The sequence below is a fragment of the Ursus americanus genome, chromosome 2, assembly GCF_024610735.1.
Source record: "Ursus americanus isolate L20-20 chromosome 2, mUrsAme1.1.p, whole genome shotgun sequence".
In the NCBI taxonomy this organism is placed as follows: domain Eukaryota; kingdom Metazoa; phylum Chordata; class Mammalia; order Carnivora; family Ursidae; genus Ursus; species Ursus americanus.
Genome location: NC_142128.1, coordinates 24,674,400 through 24,694,095, shown reverse-complemented (window position 1 = coordinate 24,694,095; position 19,696 = coordinate 24,674,400). Strand labels below are relative to the sequence as shown.

At 43.3% G+C, this 19,696-nt stretch overlaps 1 protein-coding gene across 3 annotated transcripts in view; it reads right to left on the bottom strand.

The window, feature by feature from the left end:
• The window catches only part of LOC123786621 (uncharacterized), a 68,923-nt gene that overhangs the window by 23,689 nt on the left and 25,538 nt on the right, over positions 1–19,696 (bottom strand). For 2 of the 3 annotated variants that reach the window (XM_087865701.1, XM_087865690.1), the window contains exons 2-13: positions 12,664–12,795; positions 8,327–8,348; positions 6,515–6,603; positions 6,204–6,281; positions 5,759–5,869; positions 5,106–5,169; positions 4,800–4,938; positions 2,678–2,779; positions 1,946–2,006; positions 1,806–1,841; positions 1,659–1,726; positions 1,441–1,535 (exon numbers count right to left, since the gene is read on the bottom strand). In XM_087865701.1, coding sequence (XP_087721827.1) covers positions 1,441–1,535; positions 1,659–1,726; positions 1,806–1,841; positions 1,946–2,006; positions 2,678–2,779; positions 4,800–4,938; positions 5,106–5,169; positions 5,759–5,869; positions 6,204–6,281; positions 6,515–6,603; positions 8,327–8,348; positions 12,664–12,795 — 997 coding nt within the window. Of the gene's footprint in view, positions 1–1,440; positions 1,536–1,658; positions 1,727–1,805; positions 1,842–1,945; positions 2,007–2,677; positions 2,780–4,799; positions 4,939–5,105; positions 5,170–5,758; positions 5,870–6,203; positions 6,282–6,514; positions 6,604–8,326; positions 8,349–12,663; positions 12,796–17,099; positions 17,805–19,696 lie in introns of those variants that run through there. The other variant, XM_087865694.1, reaches the window with a different exon arrangement.

Genomic DNA, 19,696 nt, shown 5'->3' with positions numbered 1-19,696 from the left:
CTGCAATACGAACACAATACCTATCGCACCTAAACCTACCCCAATGGGAGTCAGGCAGCCCAGAGACTTCAGTGTGCAGTGAGCTGTCATCTTCGTTGAGTTATTTCCCCCTTGTGCGCTATGGGTGAGCAGGGGTACACACACACACACACACACACACACACACAGACACACACAGTGAGTGTTCTGCCATCCTTCACCTCTAACCACCTGTGGCTTCGGGAGAGGCCCCCAAAGATGACGATTTGTAATGGAGAAGCCTGTCAGCCCCTGTGTGAACTGCTTGTATTTTGAGAGGTGAATGACGCCACAGACAAACTGGACGACCCACCCAATAGACGCAAGGCCAGGACAGGGTGTTGCTCAAAAGTGGAAGTTTCTGAAAAAAGTGGAAAAGTCCACAGTAGTTAACTTGTACATCCCAGGGTCTCTATTAGGCTCAGTGCCGTTGTTCCTTATGGGAGCCCCACCAGGTTCAGCATCAGACCAATGCCCTAGAATGCATGGAGGTGGATTCAGACTGACATTGACTGTGCAGAATTCAACCCAGCCCTCCAAACCCTCCCCCACCACGTCCCACCCTCTCCCACTTTCGTGTCCCTTCCTAGACACAGAGCATTTCCCTCATGTCTCTCCTGACCCCTGATGACAAGGGGGACACCCGCCCCTCCCCCTCTAGGAAGGGACCACTGTCCCCCACCTGCTTCAGGTGCTTTCATAGCTAAGGCAACAGCAGTAGACTGCTCCGGGGAAACCAGCTACAAATGAATAAACCCTCAAAATGAACAGCATGCATTCTTCCTCAAGCCACAGGCTCATGGTTCAATCTTTCAGTCTACAGATGAGGCCTAGCATGTGTGACTGGCTATTATGGAAATATTTAACAGAAGAAATGGAGTAGACTGATCGTATAGTCGGGAGCAAAGAAACAATAGGAGATTGAGAAGTAAAGCTGTGACATCATAATGATAACATTACAGGAGTAAAATGCACACATCTCACTGATAAATGCAGTACTGCAGATTGCAAAGAAAACCAAAATAAAGGAACCTCCATAAAGAATAAATAAATAAATGACTTTTTTTCAAATAGTCTTTTTCTTTTCTCAAAGACTCTTTACCACTGAGTCAAGGTGGGAAGGAAGCTGGGGCTCATGACTCCTCCAGGCTCATCTCTTCAGTTGGGCGGTGGTGGGGGGCGGGGGAGGTTCTGCAGTGAGGGGACGGGCGTGAGCTCCGCCTGTCACAGGGACAGGTGCCCTGCTGCCTGGGGGAATCTGAGGAAAACACCCACCTGTCACCCCTTCAGACAACCTGCTGTCCGTAGGTACTGCTCGTGATTCTCTCCAGGACACACAATGACCACCCACAGGAATGGGAAGGACACCGTGTGCTTTCCCAGCAGAAGTCAGGCTGCCCTGTTTCACAGCGCGCTCCCTACCTCTCCGTGGAGGGCTCCACATCTCAGGTCTTCCCAGCATCGCTTCCTGCCTCATGCATCCCTCAGGCAGCATCTCTCCTTCCATCATGCGCAGTCTTGAATACAGAGAAAGAGCAGACGTCTATAAGAATTACATCACCACGTCCTCTACTGGACACCAAACAGTGTAGTTGTCACCCCTCAAAACACCCGTAAAAAGGCACATCAGACTCGCACACCTGTGTATCATGTAGGCGTTCTCCCTTCTCTGCTGCTGTATCTTCCGCTCCCAAACCCGAGCCTTGATCTGCGGGAGAAAAACCCACCCATCTTCAGTTGTGCCGGACTGTGCCCCAAATGGAGAGCAGGGAAAAGAAAACACTTACCCAATTCCCTACAGCATTCTTTTCATGAACTGCGATCTGAAAAAGCCAACACACCAAAAGCGCATGTTCAGGGATCTAAGGGCCACTTCCGTCCCCTGCAGGAGGCGGTAAGGGGCCTGTTGGGGCACAGCTCAGGTTACCTTGCGTTCAAAGGTGAGCTCTGCCTCCTGCAGCTGGTCTTGCATCTTTCCGATCTGTTGTCTGTCAGGTACAATTGCTTTCGTCAGATAAAGCCCAATATTGGGTGTGATTTTAAATCATCGGCCCATGTGGCCGTCCTCCAGTTATCTGTCCCCTCATCCAATTGATCCTGACACAGGAAACACTTCCACATGACTATACGTGGACAGCAGGATCAAAGCTATTGTCACATCCTTTCCTTACTCATTTCTCCACACATGCAGGGTTCAGAGTTGATATAATTTCCTTACCCGTTTTCAATCTTTCCCTAATTTATCACATGACAAGTATCTTTCGTCATGAAGCTCTATTCTCCTTTAACTTCTATCCTCGCCACGTTTGCCAGGGTTGCAAAGACCAGCGCCATCAGATGGCACTACCGTGTTTATGGGTAGGATTCATCCTACGACAAACTGCTTTCCTCAAGATGACCACCATTGACACCACAACCAGGGACTCTGGCGTGGAACAAGTTCCCACAGAGTCAGGCCAGCGCTGGTTATCAGGACGTGTTTACTAACATGGTTGTTTTGCTCTTTCTAAAACTTATCTCTTTGGGTCTGTTAATTCTTTCTGGATATGTCCCCTGAATTTTTGTTTATATTACTTGTTGAGTCTAGACATTGTACAAAGGTGAAAAATTCAAAGTAAACAAGGATTTCAGGAGCCGCTAGTATGGTGTCTGAACTCACTTGTACTTGTCCATTTCTTCTTTGGTTACTTTCAGATTTTCCTCGGCATCTGACAGCTGATTCTTTGTTGCCTCCAGTTCATAAAGTGTCTTTTCCAGCTTCCTAAAATGGGAAAGGTATATACATAGACCAGTAGCCAAGGTCCAGATTTTCTGCCGTTTTTCCTCCCAGCACACTTGCGGCCTAGATTTGAATGGCTTCCATAAATGCACAGACTGTGAACACCATCAGGGAAATGAACTGAAGGCCCCATTTAGGGCTAAAGAAAAATCAGATTCTGGCTGCTGCCACGTCCCCTGCAATCAGAGCTGTCTTTGTACTTCTCTACTTCAATTCATTCATCACCAAGTCACCAAATAACACTGCACTTTGTGCCCTCTCAGAATAGGTCTTTCTTTCTCTGAGATGGTGAAGGCTCATTTCAGTTCAAAGTGAGAAACTAGGCCTGAAAACTATTTGGATGAAGCAGGAGACCATCATTAGTCTTACACCTCCATGGGGAGCCCCGATCCTCAGACCAAGGCTGTGCCCGACACGGACAGCCCAAAAGGAAGCCTTCCAGAGTACGGCTTCATCAGCATGGCAACTCACTCCCAGACATCTCTAGGGTTTAGAAGTACAACCCCTGCTTCCTCCTTCAAAGATCCTGGTGGAGGAAAAGGCCAATCTTAGTGCTGACGGTATGTCCTGAAGTATAAAATGATGTGAACTGTCACACAGTCAGGGTGTTATCTCCAGGCAACAGATGTCAGATGGACAACTATCAACTGCATGGAGTCAACCTACTTTAACAGAGTCCACTGATAGTGAAAGCAGCAAAGAGCGATGCTTAGAAAGGCTGGTTTCCTGTGTCGCCCTCAGACTCTTTTGTTCATGGTGTTGATTTAAAGTGTTTCAATGTGATTCTTGATTTACTCAAGAATCACATGCAAAAAGACTCTTAGAAACTGAGACAAAAGCTCTAGACAGAGAAGGACTCATGCATTTGCTTCTGGTCTCTCAGGCAATCCTTCAGCACATGCTCTGTGGAGTGGCTGTAATGTAGTGGTTCAGCTGTGAGGTGTTGAAGAGAGAAAGGTGGTCAGGACACTGTACCTGCCCCAGAAAGAACTTACCAATGAACAGAACCAAGATGCCAGTGAGACAGAGCGGCCCCCACCCCCGGTGTGGGAAGGATTAGCACAAAGCTGAGTCTCCAGGGAAGAGGGGGAACAGTTTTGCTTTTCAGCATGAATGAGGGACTCTAAGGTCCTGAGAACTTTCTCCTCCTGAGGAAAATAGAGGAAGTACTGTACAAAAGTGGAAACTCGTGAGTGAATGCACCCAACTTCTAAGGAGCGCATGAAGAAACAGGAGAACCAGATGCAGAAGAAGGAAGCCCAGGAGAAAGCCAACCTGGCAGTGGGAGCCAAGCTCCCCAGGGCTCATCAATGAGTTCTGGAACAGGCAAGTGAACTGCAAAGAAACTGAACGACTTTATGAGCACAGCCTTAGAAGGAAACAAGTGCTGTTCAGGGTCAGCCAGCAAAGGTGAGCCCCTAGTGAAACTGCAGGCTTTGCTTGGGACGCAGGAGAGTTACACCTACAAAATCAGGTGGACAGGAAATACCCCGGCCTTCTTAGGATTGGGCCACAGTGAACGATTTTGGTTGTACACTGGATGAAGGGATCCAGTATTGCTGGAGCCCCAACCCACTTTCCACAAAGAAATTCCCATTGTTTCTGCAGCAAGAGAATTCCATTTTTCTCTACACATTCTTGACCCAAGTCTGGTACTGAACAAGAAACTGACTGAATTCAGGGCTGATGAGAACATGTGATGAGACTGAAACCAAAAGGACAATGTAGATGGACCCAGAGGGGATCCAGGTATCAAGCTGATTAGTGCTGGTACCTTCCCTCTTCTGCCCCAATGAATCACACCACAACGTGTGACAAGCAGTTGGAACAGAAACAAAAATGCAGGTTGCACAGATCAAGGTAGGAAGGGCAGGTACTTCTACAGAATGCATTTGGCAAAAATACTCTAGATCCAATTCCCAACGAACTACAACTATCTAGCCTGGCTGCCACATAAATTCATACAACAGTGTTTGTGACGATTAACACAGGAATAGCTTACTCTTCGGCAGCCACTTTTCTTCGTTCAGAGAAATCCACCACGATACCCAATTTCTTCCTTAGCAGCTTCAATTCCACTTCCTTAGCTGCTTTCAAAGAACTCAGGGCTTTGCACTTCTGTTCCAGGACCTTTTTGCTTTCTGTAAAGGATGAGTTTTCTTTTGTATGAGTGGGCATGGGACCTGAGAATTTGGTTTTGTTGGGGAAAGGAGAAGGGCAAGACCTTGAAGGCAGGAAGGCATTCTTTCCCTTCCCAATGCAAACTCATTGCCAGCATCTGGGGATTTCTTTCCCTAAAATAACATACCCTTCAGTACACGTTTTTTGGACTCCAAGGCTCCCTGCTCTTCATCCTCCAATGCATCTTGGGCCTTGAAGACGGATATGAGGAAAGACATTCAAGAAATCATGATCACAGAACAATGTGAGTGCACCTAACAGAACGGGATCATGCAGTGCAACAAAGAAAGCCCTTGAGGCATAAATAGAACAAGGAGAAAGTAAGGAGACCCACACTTTTGTATACACACATATACACAAACACACACAAACACATATACCTAATTATATACATAAATTATATATGTACATATCTTCCCCTATTAACATTGAAAATTCTCTCTTCAGCATTGAGAGGAAGGGACTATACAATTTGGCTGGCTATCACCCTTCATAACTCAAGTATCTTGTGGGATTTTCTACATATCTTGGAGGGCAGGGCTGAACGATGTGATAATTACCTAGCTGTGAAATAAACCATACTTCCTAGTCCTTGAAATAGCAGACCTCATCGTGATGGTCCTAAGTGAAATTCCAGCTCACTGTTCGGTAGGAGTTTCAGTTCCCAGATGCCCACTCTCTACTGTGGTAAACAGCAAGCGAATACGCTGCCCTCCCCTCACCCAATGACCAAAAGCCTCCTGAGCCACGTTAAGGTAAATCTCAACAGCCAACTCTTACCATGTCCTCATTCTTGACATTCTTCTCTCTCATAGCTTGCAACATAGTCCGCTTGAAATGAAGGGCGACATTTAAATTTGCATTAACCCGTTCAACCTTTCCGATGTTCTCCTTCAACAAAACATATTGAATGAGTAATAATAATTCATTACTTAGGGCACATGGGTGGCATCTGGGTGTCGCAGTAGGTCCAACTCCTGCTTTCATTTTGGCTCCAGTCCCCACCTCAGAGTCATGGGACTGACCCCTGCGTCAGCCTACACACTCAGCATGGAGTCTCCTTGGGATTCTCTCTCTCCCTCTGCCCCCCTCCACTCGCTCTTTCTCTCTCGCAAATCAATCTTTAAAATAATAATAATAATAATAATAATAATAATAATAATAATAATTCATTACTTTTATTTCTGTTGTTAGAACACAATTCAGGCAAAGAAGGGATCCTTACCTTCAATTTAAGAATTTTGTCAGAGAGAAACTGATGTTCTCTCTTCATTTCTGCGCGATGTTTCTTTCTTTCCCTGATCTATAAAATATACGAAAAGGGAATCAGAATTCAAAAATAGCAGAGTGTTAGACAAAGCTATCTAACGCTGTGTGACTCCTTTCTCGGATAGAGAGGCAGTGCTCTACACTTGTGAAGCTTCTCTTGAATCGCGATCATTTGTGGGTCACGTGAAATAGGTCAATAGGATGAACTACCAGAGGGGGAAGTAACCAAAATGAAATCACAAAAAATATTTGAAAGGGCACTGATACCTTCTCCTCCCAAATGGATATTTCTTTAGCAAGTTCCCTGTTTTCATTTTTAAGCCGATGGATCTTTTCAGCTATTTGTTGTAAAGTAACTAAAAGGAGAAAAAAGAATTTCTAAGATAATTAGCAAAACCAGTGACATCGAATAATCCCACTGTAATAGCCCCAGAGACACATTCTTGGACACTTGGGTGTAACTAACTTGATAGCATTCCCATTGTGCCTGAAAAAGCAAGGTTTAGCAGCATTTGAAACCTAAGACAACCTATTTCAGGGAGATTCCTACTTAAAATGTTTTCAGAAATAGAGAAACACAATCAAATGTCTTCTATTTTTCTCCCATCTGTAAGCATCATTCTTGGAAAATTCAATCACTGCAAATACTTATGTCATCACCAGAGATGTAACAGAAAAATCAAGCATCCTTTCAACTAACATCTCTCTCCTCCAATGATTAAGGTACGTAAGTAGGTCCCTGCAAACAACCCAAAATGAACAAAACCATCCTTTGCTCCTGCTCAGCGCCACGTCTACTTCCAGGTCCTACTTGGAATTCCACACAAGGAAAGCTCAAAATGTCAACTGAGTGGCTACTCAAAGGCCTTCCATGACTTCCTGCTGCTCACAGATTGCCTTTCAGGAACCCCAGGCTGGGGGCTCTGGAGGACCAGATCTTTGGAATCAAACACACTTGGGTACACTCTCCATGTTACACAGAGTCTCTGGAGTGCCTGGTAACTCACACTCCCTGGAACACAAGGTTTTCTCAGCCCAACTTGAGAATGCCACCCTCCATCCTTAAGGGAAAACAACCCTCATGAAGCTCCCTATCACAAGTGGATAACACCTGTAAGCTCTAGAACACAGACTCCTCTAACAGGCACTTAATTCTCTCATCTTGGGGCACCTGGGTGCCTCAGTTGGTTAAGTGACTGCCTTCAGCTCAGGTCATGATCCCGGGGCCCTGGGATCCAGTCCCACATCCAGCTCTCTGCTCAACTGGGAGCCTGCTTCGCCCTCTCCCTCTGCCTTCCACTCTGCCTGCTTGTGCTCTCTCTCTGTCAAGTGAATAAACCAAATCTTTCAAAAAATAATAAGTCTCTCATCTTACCTCAAGTGCAGATTCTCTTCTATTGGCCCAATGTGAGTGCTCTCGTGCCCCGAGATCTCTCTTCTCACCACCACCACTGCTGCACTCACAGGGACAAACACCAGCATTCGAGGGTTTGCTAAGGGCCAGGCAGCCACCTCGGCCGTCAGACAGCACCATGGAATCACCACAATCCATGAGGCCCGGACACAATACATTACCACCCCTGGCACACGTTCCTTTCCACTCCTTCTCCCCTGGCAGGAAAGGCTCCCTCCACTTCAAACTCAAAAGCATGCTTTAAACCTCTCTTGTGACACACACTCTGCCTGGCAATACCTGTCTTCTTCTCCAAGTGTAGCCTGCTTGATAGACTCAGAGTGTTTTCTCATCATCACATTTCACCAAGAGCCAGGTCATGGCAAAGTACCCACTCCAGACCTCAGGCTCCTATCCTCACTTGCCTCCTAAACTTCTCTCTGCAAAATTACACCCTTTTTGTTCTCCCTCCTCCCATGAGGTGTTCCTCCTCCTGGTCTCCTAAGAGATGGCAACACCCTCCACATTATCGCTTAGACTCCACATGGAGAAGAGAAAGATTTTCAAGACTTAACAAGTCAATTAGACATCAGAAGTCACCACATTTATCCCTAGTCAAATTACACCCACATCAAACACCGGTACTGAGAATTTATTACAAAGAAAACTAAAGCCAGAAATCTTACCTTCATATTGTCGAGGGGCAATCTAAGAGTGGAAGAAACAAAATTAAGTTTGATGTCAAAACATATTACTAGAAAAAATCTACAGTTCAGATAAATACTGAAATAGTAATCCAAAGAAGTTACAGTAATCATTTTACTTAGCAGAATGAATTCACAGGATTAGAAAGAAGACAAAATTAGCATTTCTAACTATGAAACTCATCTATGACTTTCTCTGAGTCATCATAGTTCACAATTCATTTTTGATAAAGAGCACAAAGGTGTATAACTTACGTTTTACCTCAAAATCTATTCACATTCTATTAAATGAACGTTCACCCTATTCAATTTTGACAAGGGATCGGGTGGACATTTAAAAAATAATCATTAATTCATCGTTTCCCTAACTGTTTTGTAACCAATATCCACACTGAAGTTTAGAACCTGGGATTATTGTTCAATCCTGAAAGATATAAAATGGAAGGAAGGAAGAAAGAAAGGAAGGCAGGCCGGTAGGGAGGAAGGCGAACAAGCAAAAACTCTGAGAAAGATATGCTTCTTGCCTTCTCTAGAAAGCCTTTCTGAAATCTTACAAAGACTTGGCTATTTGCTGAATTCACATGCAGTTACAGCACACAAGGTGTTATGAATTTTCCCAGACTACTACAAATGGAGGGTCATCAAAAAGAAATGAAAGCCATCGACGAGAAAAAGAGTGGCACGTGGCGAGTGATGAAGCATGAGCAACAACAGAAATGACAGCTGATGTTTCGAAAAAGGGGAACCAGGCTCCCCAGAATCGAGTCACCCAGATAAATTATAGCTCAATAAAATCTAGGCAAGACCCCATTTTGACACCATTAGCATATTTCCCCGTTCAAAAGTTTTACAGGATGATGAGAGGCTGAGGCCAGCCCCCAAATCTTGCCAGGATATTGGAATATCAGCACACTATCAACAAGCCAGTCATGATAATGTTGTTGGGGAATGTGCATCAGTGGAGGGCAAACAGAAAATCATGGCTATTCCATTAATTTCACGTGCTGCTTAGGAACCTCTGAGCTTCCGTGGCCCTTGTCACCCAGCCCCACAGGCGGGAAAAGTGAAAAGATGGATGGGGCACACCAAATACTTAATATTTTTGTTTTCTTTCTGAAGGGAAGCTTTCTCCATTGGCCGGGACAGGGAGAAAATTCCCATTTAGAAATAAACTCAAAAGCTTTCTGTTCTTCTCAGAAAGGTCTGCCCTCAAGTGAAATATGTCACCACAGCCTAATTGGGGGTTTCCCAAAGACTAAGCAATAGAGCTGAGGGCAAATACTCAACTCCAGTGCTCTCTCCTCCCTGTCTCACCTGGGAGTAAACTCAGTCTAACCCCTAGCCAGTTAAGTAGAAAACATCACCCTAAAGTCCACTTATCTAAGTTTCTTTACTAGGACACAATACCTACCTTTCAACACAACCTTACAGGGCACACTACAGGTAAAAACCACAACAGCAAGCATTAGAAACACACTTCCCGTGGCAGAGATGATGGGATTAAGCAGGCTAGGAATTACAAGTCCCTTCCATGTATGATACTGGATCTCAGAATAAAATGGACAATAGGAAGAAGAGATGGTGAATGTACACAGAGAGATGAAACTCTAAGATTTTAATGTAATTCTAGACAACAACACCATAGCAGAAATCAAGAATGCCTTTGATGGGTTCCTTAACAGACTCAACATACCAGAGGAAAGAATCATTGAGCCTAAAGAAATTCCAGTAGAAAATTCCAAAAGAGAACACAAAGACAAAAATTACAAAGACGGCACAGAAAATCCAAGACTAGTGGGACAAATACAAAACATGTAACACACAAATTATAGGAATACCTATTCCTACAGGAGAGAAGGGAGAGATATTTGAAGCAATGACTGAGGATTTTCCAAAATTAATATAGTCACCAAATCACAGATCCAGGAAGCTCAAAACATCGAAAGCCAGATAAATACCAAAACAAACACACAAACAACTAACAAACAAAAAACACTAACAATGCCTGATCTAGACTATTCAGCTACAGATCATTAAAGACAAAGAAACAATTCTGGAAATCTGGAGCAGGGGTTGGGCTAGGTGTCTGAAGGAGGTGGAGGGGAGCAATAACACCTTACCCAAGAGGAACAAGGATAAGAACTACATCACACTTCTCAGAAACCATGCCATCAAGAAGGACAAAATGTTTACAGTGTTAAAAGAAACATCAAACTAGAAACCCGGCCATTGAAATGATCCTTCAAAACACACTACAGGGTAAGGAAAACTGTCAGGGGTAGTGACAGTCATTACTTCAATGGTAAAGGGGTCAATTCTCCAAAAAGACATAACAATTTCTAATGTGCGTGCATTAACAACAGAGAGTCAAAGTACATGAGGCAGAAACTGAAAATATTGCTGGTGGGAATAGATGAATCCACTCCTACTGCTGGAGAATTCAAAATCCTCTTATCGGTCATTGACAGATCCAGCAGATACAGAAGTTCCATGAGAACACAGGTGAACTGAACAGCATCACCAATCCACGGCATCCATTAACATCTGCAGAATACTTCATTCAACAACAGAAGTACAGACATTCTTCACAATCTCCCATGGAAAAGTCACTGAGAGAGGCCATACTCGGGGCCATAAGATACATCTGAACAACCAAAGGAATAGAAACCACAGGAAGTATGTTCTCAGACCACAAATCACTCAAACTAGACATCAAGAACATAAAGATAGCTGGAGAATGACCAAACAATGGAGATTAAACAACACACTTCTGAAGAACACATGGGTTGGAGGGTAAGAGGAGGGAAGGGTGAAAGAGGTGAAAGGGATTGAGAGTACACTTATTGTGATGAGCACTGAGAAATGTATAGGATTGTTGAATCATGTTGTACACCTGAAACTAATATTACACCGTTTGCTAATTATGCTTGAACATAAAGAAAAACACACGTATGGATCAAGAAGGCACCTCAATAGAAATTTAAAACTATTTTGGCCAAAGCAACCTTTTTCATGACACATCTCCAAAGGCAAGAGAAACAAAAGATAAAATGAACTTGTGGGACTTCATCAAGATAAAAAGCTTCGGCACAGCCAAGGAAACAGTCAAGAAAACTAAGAGGCAGCCCACGGAATGGGAGAATATATTTGCAAAAGATACTACAGATAAAAGACTGGTATCCAAGATCTGCAAAGAACTTCTCAAACTCAATAGGCGAGAAACAAGTAAACAAATCATAAAATGGGCCGAAGATATGAACAGACACTTTTCCAGTGAGGACATACAAATGGCTAACAGACACATGAAAAAATGTTCAAAATCATTAGCCATCAGGGAAACTCAAATCAAAACCACACTAAGATACCACCCTACGCCAGTTACAATGGCAAAAACTGACAAGGCAAGAGACAACAATTGCTGGAGAGGATGTGCAGAAAGGGGATCCCTCCTACATTGTTGGTGGGAATGCAAGTTGGTACAGCCACTCCCAAAAACAGTGTGGAGGTCCCTTAAAAAGTTAAAAATTGAGCTACCCTATGATCCAGCCATTGCACTACTGAGTATTTACCCCAAAGATACAAACGTAGTGAAGAGAAGGGCCATATGAACCCCAATGCTCATAGCAGCATTGTCCACGATAGCCAAATCGTGGAAGGAACCGAGATGCCCTTCAACAGATGACTGGATTAAGAAGTTGTGGTCCATATATACAATGGAATATTACTCCGCTATCAGAAAGAACTAATTCTCAACACTTGCTGCAACATGGACGGCACTGGAGGAGATAATGCTAAGTGAAATAAGTCAAGCAGAGAAAGACAATTATCATATGGTTTCTCTCATCTATGGAACATAAGAACTAGGATGATCGCTAGGGGAAGAAAGGGATAAAGAAAGGGGGGGGTAATCGGAAGGGGGAATGAAGCATGGGAGACTATGGACTCTGAGAAACAAACTGAGGGCTTCAGAGGGGAGACGGGTGGGGGAATGGGATAGGCTGGTGATGGGTAGTAAGGAGGGCATGTTTTGCATGGTGCACTGGGTGTTATACGCAACTAAAGAATCATCGAACTTTACATCAAAAACCAGGGATGTGCATGGTGACTAACATAATAAAAAAAAAACATTAAAGAAAATAAAATACTGTGTAATGTTCCAAAAAAAAGAAATTTAAAACTATTTCAATCTAGGTGATAATCAAAATTGACATTATTAGAGGGAAATTTTTAGTACTGAATGGATATAAAAATGTCCAGTGACTATAAAATTTTCTGCTTATTTATGAATAAAAGTATATCAGGTACTTTGGTATACTTACAGCGAGGACGGTTCTCCAGATGTAAATGAGAAAGGCACAAATGCCCAAATAGCCAGTAAGAATGGGAAAGTTCCACAGAACTCCAGCCCCATCAAGGCCGAGAATGAAACGGTCAGGCACAACGTGGACAAGCTGAAATAACATTTGAGATAATGAAGAATCTCAACGACATTCACAATGTATATGTCACAAGGAATCAACTTCACAGACTCCCCACCAGCCTCCAGGAAGTAAGCACACCTCTCAACTGCCTCCTCCTGGAGGAGAAGGAGCACAGAGGGATTACAAAGGAGCAGGGGCCAACTTTGGGGACTGATGAGTGTGTTTGCTCTCTTACTTGGTGATGGTTTCATTGCTGCTTACCTATGTCAAATATCAACAAACTGTATTCTTTAAAAAGATGTTGTGATCATACAACATGGAAGCTGCAGGAAAAATCTAATAGGCAAATCTTAAGAGATTTTATTTTCCCTACAAGCACATTGCAGATATTTTTTCTATAGCTAACAGAACTTAAGAATTTATAAGTCAAAATAAAATAGACAATGCAAGTAAATGTAAACTTAGAGTAGGTAAGAAGTCAGTGACTTCTATTGTACATCCATGAAGGACCTGGATAAACTCCTTTGGAACATTTCAAAAAATACACCCAACATGTATGGAAAAACAAGAGAAAGCAAGAATAAAACATGTACTAGAGATAAAAATGAGAATGTTATATGGACAGATGTTCAGATAAGGACATAAGTGAGACAGACAGGAGGTTTCTCATTAACTCATTAATATAACATGGGATTGTTATTCCAACAAAAATAAATTATAGTTATTGTTTGGTTTCTGAAAACATTGATGTTTTCTTTCAATGCTCACTTTGTTTCTGAATCACAGTCCAAAACATCAGATTTCTGAAGTACATAAAGATTTGCATCATCAGGTGATCTTGTATATTTTGAGGATATCTGTGAGGTTTTAGTTACTCGAACACCTATCTCCAAAAAGCCAATGAAAGGAATCCATGTTCCTATTTCTTAGTATTGTAACTAAATCAGTCAGTAGCAATTATAAAATTTAACTTTTTAAAGAGAGAAAACATTAAAATAAAAGATTGCATTTATTTATTTGAAAGAGAGAGAGCATGAGCTGGGGGAGGGGCAGAGGGAAAGGAGGAAGCCGACTGCCTCTGAACAGGAAGCCAGACAGGGCTCAATCCCAGGACCCTGGGATCATGACCCAAGCCTAAGGTAGACGTTTAACTGCATGAACCATCCAGAGGCCCCTGAATTCTAAAAGAATACTAAATTCCTAGAGATGGACCCCAAAATAAAGAACACATCTCATTTTACAAAAACTAGAGTTATAAGTATTTCAGGAGAAAAGACGTTCATGATGCAATTTGTACTAACTCACACCAAGCTTGAATTTTGTGCAAACACAACTCTCTAGAAAGTAGCCCCTGAAATCTATAACATTTCCATCTTCAGCCCTCACTGCTGAGGTCAGGAAAATGTGTGCTGGTGGAAACATACACTGTCTTTGAATAGCCACTGTCTGAAAGAGAGCAGTAGCTGTCAGCACTATGGTTGATCACGGGGATCAATTGCACACAAGACAGAGGCCATCTTGTCATGAATGTAAAACACCCCCAGTCGTGGGCACTCGGTACATCTGGCAGCTGTCTGGATGCTGACCAGCAGCTGACTCTTAACTGGATGACATCCAATGGGGCCAATAACACTAGGTTTTCAGAGACAGTGGCCATGAGCAGGTGGAGGTGGGAAATGCAAGACCAGTTAGTTCATGCAAGAGCCCAGAAATGAGGCAGGGTGAGAAAGCTGAACTGATGCAGTTGAGACGATGACTGGGTAGAGGGGAATAATTCCAATCAAGACTACCAAGAAATGTCCTCCTTTGAAGACTCAAAAGAAACAGAACAGAGTCTATTTTGACTGGAGGTATTTGTGTGGAATGATTCTGCCTCAGTATAAGGATCCTTCCTGACTACTGACACTTTCCAGATCTCTCTGTAAGAATCTGGTGCAAGCCAATCTAAAGAAGTCTACTTATTTCTAGGGGTGTTCCCTGTCTGTCTCTTTCTTTCTCTCCTGAGGGTACAGGTTTTACTTTTTAATGACAAAATGAAATATTCACACTGGAAACCAGGTATTTCTTTATATTTGGACAATCCTAAGGACGTTCAGGACCTTTTTACTTTGGGGAAATCAACACTCTGTACATACTTGGCCTAAGAAAGGACGACAACTCATTCACTTCCTGATCCCACCACTCCTAGTGATTTTCCCATGACAGATGTCTCAGCAGAATAAGGTCACTTAGTGTCTGCTGGGCATCTCAGGGCTCCCATGGACCTGGTGGGACACAGAGTCCCTGGGGACAGCCTCCAAGACCAGAAGGAAAGGGCTGACTCAGAACTTGTTAAAAGTCAACAAACCAGGAAGCATGGAGCACAAAGGACATTTCACTTTTTTTTTTTTTTAAAGATTTTATTTATTTATGTGACAGAGTGACAGAGAGACAGCCAGTGAGAGAGGGAACACAGCAGGGGGAATGGGAGAGGAAGAAGCAGGCTCATAGCGGAGGAGCCCGATGTGGGACTCGATCCCGGTACGCCGGGATCACGCCCTGAGCCGAAGGCAGACGCTTTAATGACTGCGCTACTCAGGCGCCCAGGACATTTCACTTTTTAACACTCTAGTCCCAACACCAATGCTTGAGATATCTTTGTTCCCAGGGCTGCCAAACTCCACAAATATCAACAATGTGCTGATAGGAAAACAAACTACACATAAGATGGACCCTAAACTTACAAGGCTTGAAGCAGCAGCTTCACCGGGCTTCCAGAAGCCAGTCTAATACCCATAGTTCCTATTAAATTCGAGTTCCTGACATTTTTAAGGACAATTTTAATGAGATATAATGTACATATCATCTAAGCCCCCTCTTTAAGACAAAGAGCTCAATGGCTTTTCGTATCTTCACAAATCCTTCCTTCTTGACACCATAAACCTAGTATTTTCAGGTTTCCATCCTGCCAGCACTGTGGTTTTTGGACCAAGCAGCGCAGACAGGATGTAGAACTTGGTGTGGACAGTTGTGGCCACAACCCCTTCAGGCTGACCGAGAAACCTGCCCTGTGGTGCTCGGTCTTCAGGGAAATGTGAAGGTCTTCTGAAGTTCCCATCAAGAACCCCAGGAAAAAGCTGTTATTTAACCACCGTGTCAAAGAACCCACTAGGAAGGAAGACACTACCAGCAGCTTTGGGGCACCTGGGTGGCTCAGTCAGTTAAGTGACAAAGTCTTGGTTTGGATCAAGTCGTGATCTCATGGTCCTGAGATTGAGCCCCTCTTTAGGCTCTGGGCTCACCACACAGCTGGCTTGGGATTCTCTCTGTCCCTCACCCTCTGCCCTTCCCTCTGCACCTGTGCCCTTTCTCTCTCTCAAATAAATCAAATCTTGAAAAAAAAGAAAAGAAGGAAGACACCACTGAAGTGCCATGTTTACTCAGATTTGGGTTTGGGGAACCGGGACACCGGAACAAGAGCAGCCAGAACAGTCTCTGCACCTTCATGTCTTGGTCCTTTCAAGGGACACTGGGGCACCAGGGAGGAGGTGGAGATCGGGGGTGTTGTGGGAGTGGGGGGGGGTGGGGTAGGGAGTGGTGGGAGGGGATAGGGTGGTAAATAGGGATGGGGGTAAGGTGGAAATAGAGGGTAGGGTTGGGGAAGGTGTTTGTCAGGACAAGAGGAGGTCTCGGACAGTGTCAGGGTCAGATCAAGTACTCAAGGGGAGGCAGGAGGGTTCAGAAAGGTTAGTAGGTCAGCAGGTTAGTAAATCACTAGGTCAGCAGGATACAGTAGCAGGTTAAACGATTGGAGGAGGATCCACCTCCTTCCAAGCCTTAACCTGACTGAAGGTATCCTTAGCAACACAGAGGCTGTATACTTTCTCTCGACCGATCAGCTGCCTTTGCCCCTGGTACATCATAATGGACACCCCGTGTGACCTCGTTTGTAAGTATCCCCTTCCCAACTGTCGTCTCACCACACACCATCCCAACGACAGGTCTTCTCTGGAACGTTGGCAGACCTTCTTGTTTCTGCTCCCTCCCAACCCAGGTCCCTGTTCCCTCTTTTTTTCTATTTTTTATTTATGTATTCATTTATTTAATTTTAATGTTTTTTAATTATATTATGTTAGTCACCATACAGTACATCCCTGGTTTCTGATGTAAAGTTTGATAATTCATTAGTTGCGTATAACACCCAGTGCACCATGCTATACGCGCCCTCCTTACTACCCATCACCAGTCTATCCAATTCCCCCACCCCCTCCCCTCTGAGGCCCTCAGTTTGTTTCTCAGAGTCCACAGTCTCTCATGCTTCATTCCCCCTTCTGATTACCCCCCATTCTTTATACCTTTCTTCCCTTAGCGATCATCCTAGTTCTTATCTTCCATAGATGAGAGAAACCATAAGATAATTGTCTTTCTCTGCTTGACTTATTTCACTTAGCATTGTCTCCTGCAGTGCCGTCCATGTTGCAGTAAGTGTTGAGAACTCGTTCTTTCTGATAGCGGAGTAATATTCCATTGTATATATGGACCACAACTTCTTAATCCAGTCATCTGTTGAAGGGCATCTCGGTTCCTTCCACGATTTAGCTATTGTGGACAATTCTGCTATGAACATTGGGGTGCATATGGCCCTTCTCTTCACTACGTCTGCATCTTTGGGGTAAATACCCAGTAGTGCAATGGCTGGGTCATAGGGTACCTCAATTTTTAACTTTTTAAGGGACTTCCACACTGTTTTCCAGAGTGGCTGTACCAACTTGCGTTCCTACCAACAATGTAGGAGGTTTCCCCTTTCTCCACATCCTCTCCACCAATTGTTGTTTCTCGCCTTGTTATTTTTGCCATTCTAACTGGCATAAGGTGGTATCTCAGTGTGGTTTTGATTTGAGTTTCCCTGATGGCTAATGATTTTGAACATTTTTTCATGTGTCTGTTAGCCATTTGTATGTCTTCATTGAAAAAGTGTCTGTTCCTATCTTCTGCCCATTTTATGATTTGTTTCTCACATATTCAGTTTGAGAACTTCTTTGTAGATCTTGGATACCAGTCTTTTATCTGTAGCATCATTTGCAAATATATTCTCCCATTCCGTGGGCTCTTAGTTTTTTTGACTGTTTCCTTGGCTGTGCCGAAGCTTTTTATCTTGATGAAGTCCCACAAGTTCATTTTATCTTTTGTTTCTCTTGCCTTTGGAGATGTGTCATGAAAAAGGTTGCTTTGGCTGATGTCGTAGAGGTTGCTGCCTATGTTCTCCTCTAGGATTCTGATAGATTCCTGTCTCACATCAAGGTCTTTCATCCATTTGGAGTTTATTTTTGTGTATGGTGTGAGAGATTGGTCAAGTTTCATTCTTTTGCATGTAGCTGTCCAATTTTCCCAGCACCATTTATTGAAGAGACTGTCTTTTTTCCACTGGATGTTTTTTCCTGCTATATCAAAGATTAGTTGCCCAAAGTGTCGAGGGTCCATTTCTGGAGTCTCTACTCTGTTCCATTGGTCTATGTGTCTGTTTTTGTGCCAGTACCATGCTGTCTTTGTGATCATAGTTTTGTAGAACAGCTCAAAATCCGGCAATGTGATGCCCCCAGCTTTGTTTTTCCTTTTCAACAGTTCCTTGGTGATCCGGGGCCTTTTCTGGTTCCATACAAATTTAAGGACTATTTGTTCCAGTTCTTTGAAAAATGTCATCAGTGTTTTGAGCGGGATAGCAATGAAAGTGTAGATTGCTCTGGGTAGCATGGACATTTTAACTAGGTTAATTCTTCTGATCCATGAGCATGGAATAGTTTTCCATCTTTTTGTGTCTTCCTCAATGTCTTTCAAGAGTGACTTATAGTTTCTAGAATATAGGCCCTTTACGTCTCTGGTTAAGTTAATTCCAACGTAACGTATGGTTTTTGGTGCTATTGTAAATGGGATGGATTCCCTAAGTTCTCTTTCTTCAGTCTCAGTATTTGTGTATAGAAATGCAACTGATTTCTGAGCATTGATTTTGTATCCCGCCACATTACTGAATGGCTCTATAACTTCTAGTAGTTTGGGAGTGGATTCTTTTGGGTTTTCCATATAGAGTATCATGTCATCTGTGAAGAGAGACATTTTGACTTCTTCCTTGCCAATTTGGATACCTTTTATCCCTTTTTGTTGTCTGATTGCTGTTGCAAGGATCTAGTACTATGTTGAATAATAGTGGCGAGAGTGGGCATCCTTGTCGTGTTCCTCATCTTCAGGGAAAGGCTTCCAGCTCTTCCCCATTGAGAATGATATTTGCTGTAGGCTTTTCATAGATGGTTTTTATGAGATTGAGGAATGTACCCTCTATCCCTACACTCTGAAGGGTTTTAATCAGGAAAGGATGCTGTATTTTGTCAAATGCTTTTTCTGCATCAATTGAGAGGCTCATATGGTTCCTGAGTCTTTTCTTGTTGATATGATGTATCACGTTGATCGATTTGCAAATGTTGAACCACGCTTGCATCCCAGGTATGAATCCCACCTGGTCATCATGGATAATCCTTTTAATGTACTGTTGGATTCTATTAGCCAGGATCTTGTTGAGGATTTTGGCATCCATATTCATTAGGGAAATCGGTCTGTAATTCTCCTTTTTGATGGGGTCTTTGCCTGGTTTGGGGATCAAGGTAATATTGGCCTCATAGAATGAGTCTGGTAGCTTTCCTTCTGTTTCTATTTTTTGAAATAGCTTTAGGAGAATAGGTATTATTCCTTCTTTGACTGTTTGGTAGAATTCCCCAGGAAAACCGTACGGGCCTGGAGTTTTGTTATTTGGAAGGTTGTTTAGCACTGACTCAATCTCTTCATAATTAATTGGCCTGTTTAAAAAATCAATTTCTTCCTGTTTCAGTCTTGGTAGTTTATAGGTTTCCAGGAAGGCCTCCATCTCTTCCAGATTGCTTAATTTATTGGCATAGAGCTGTTG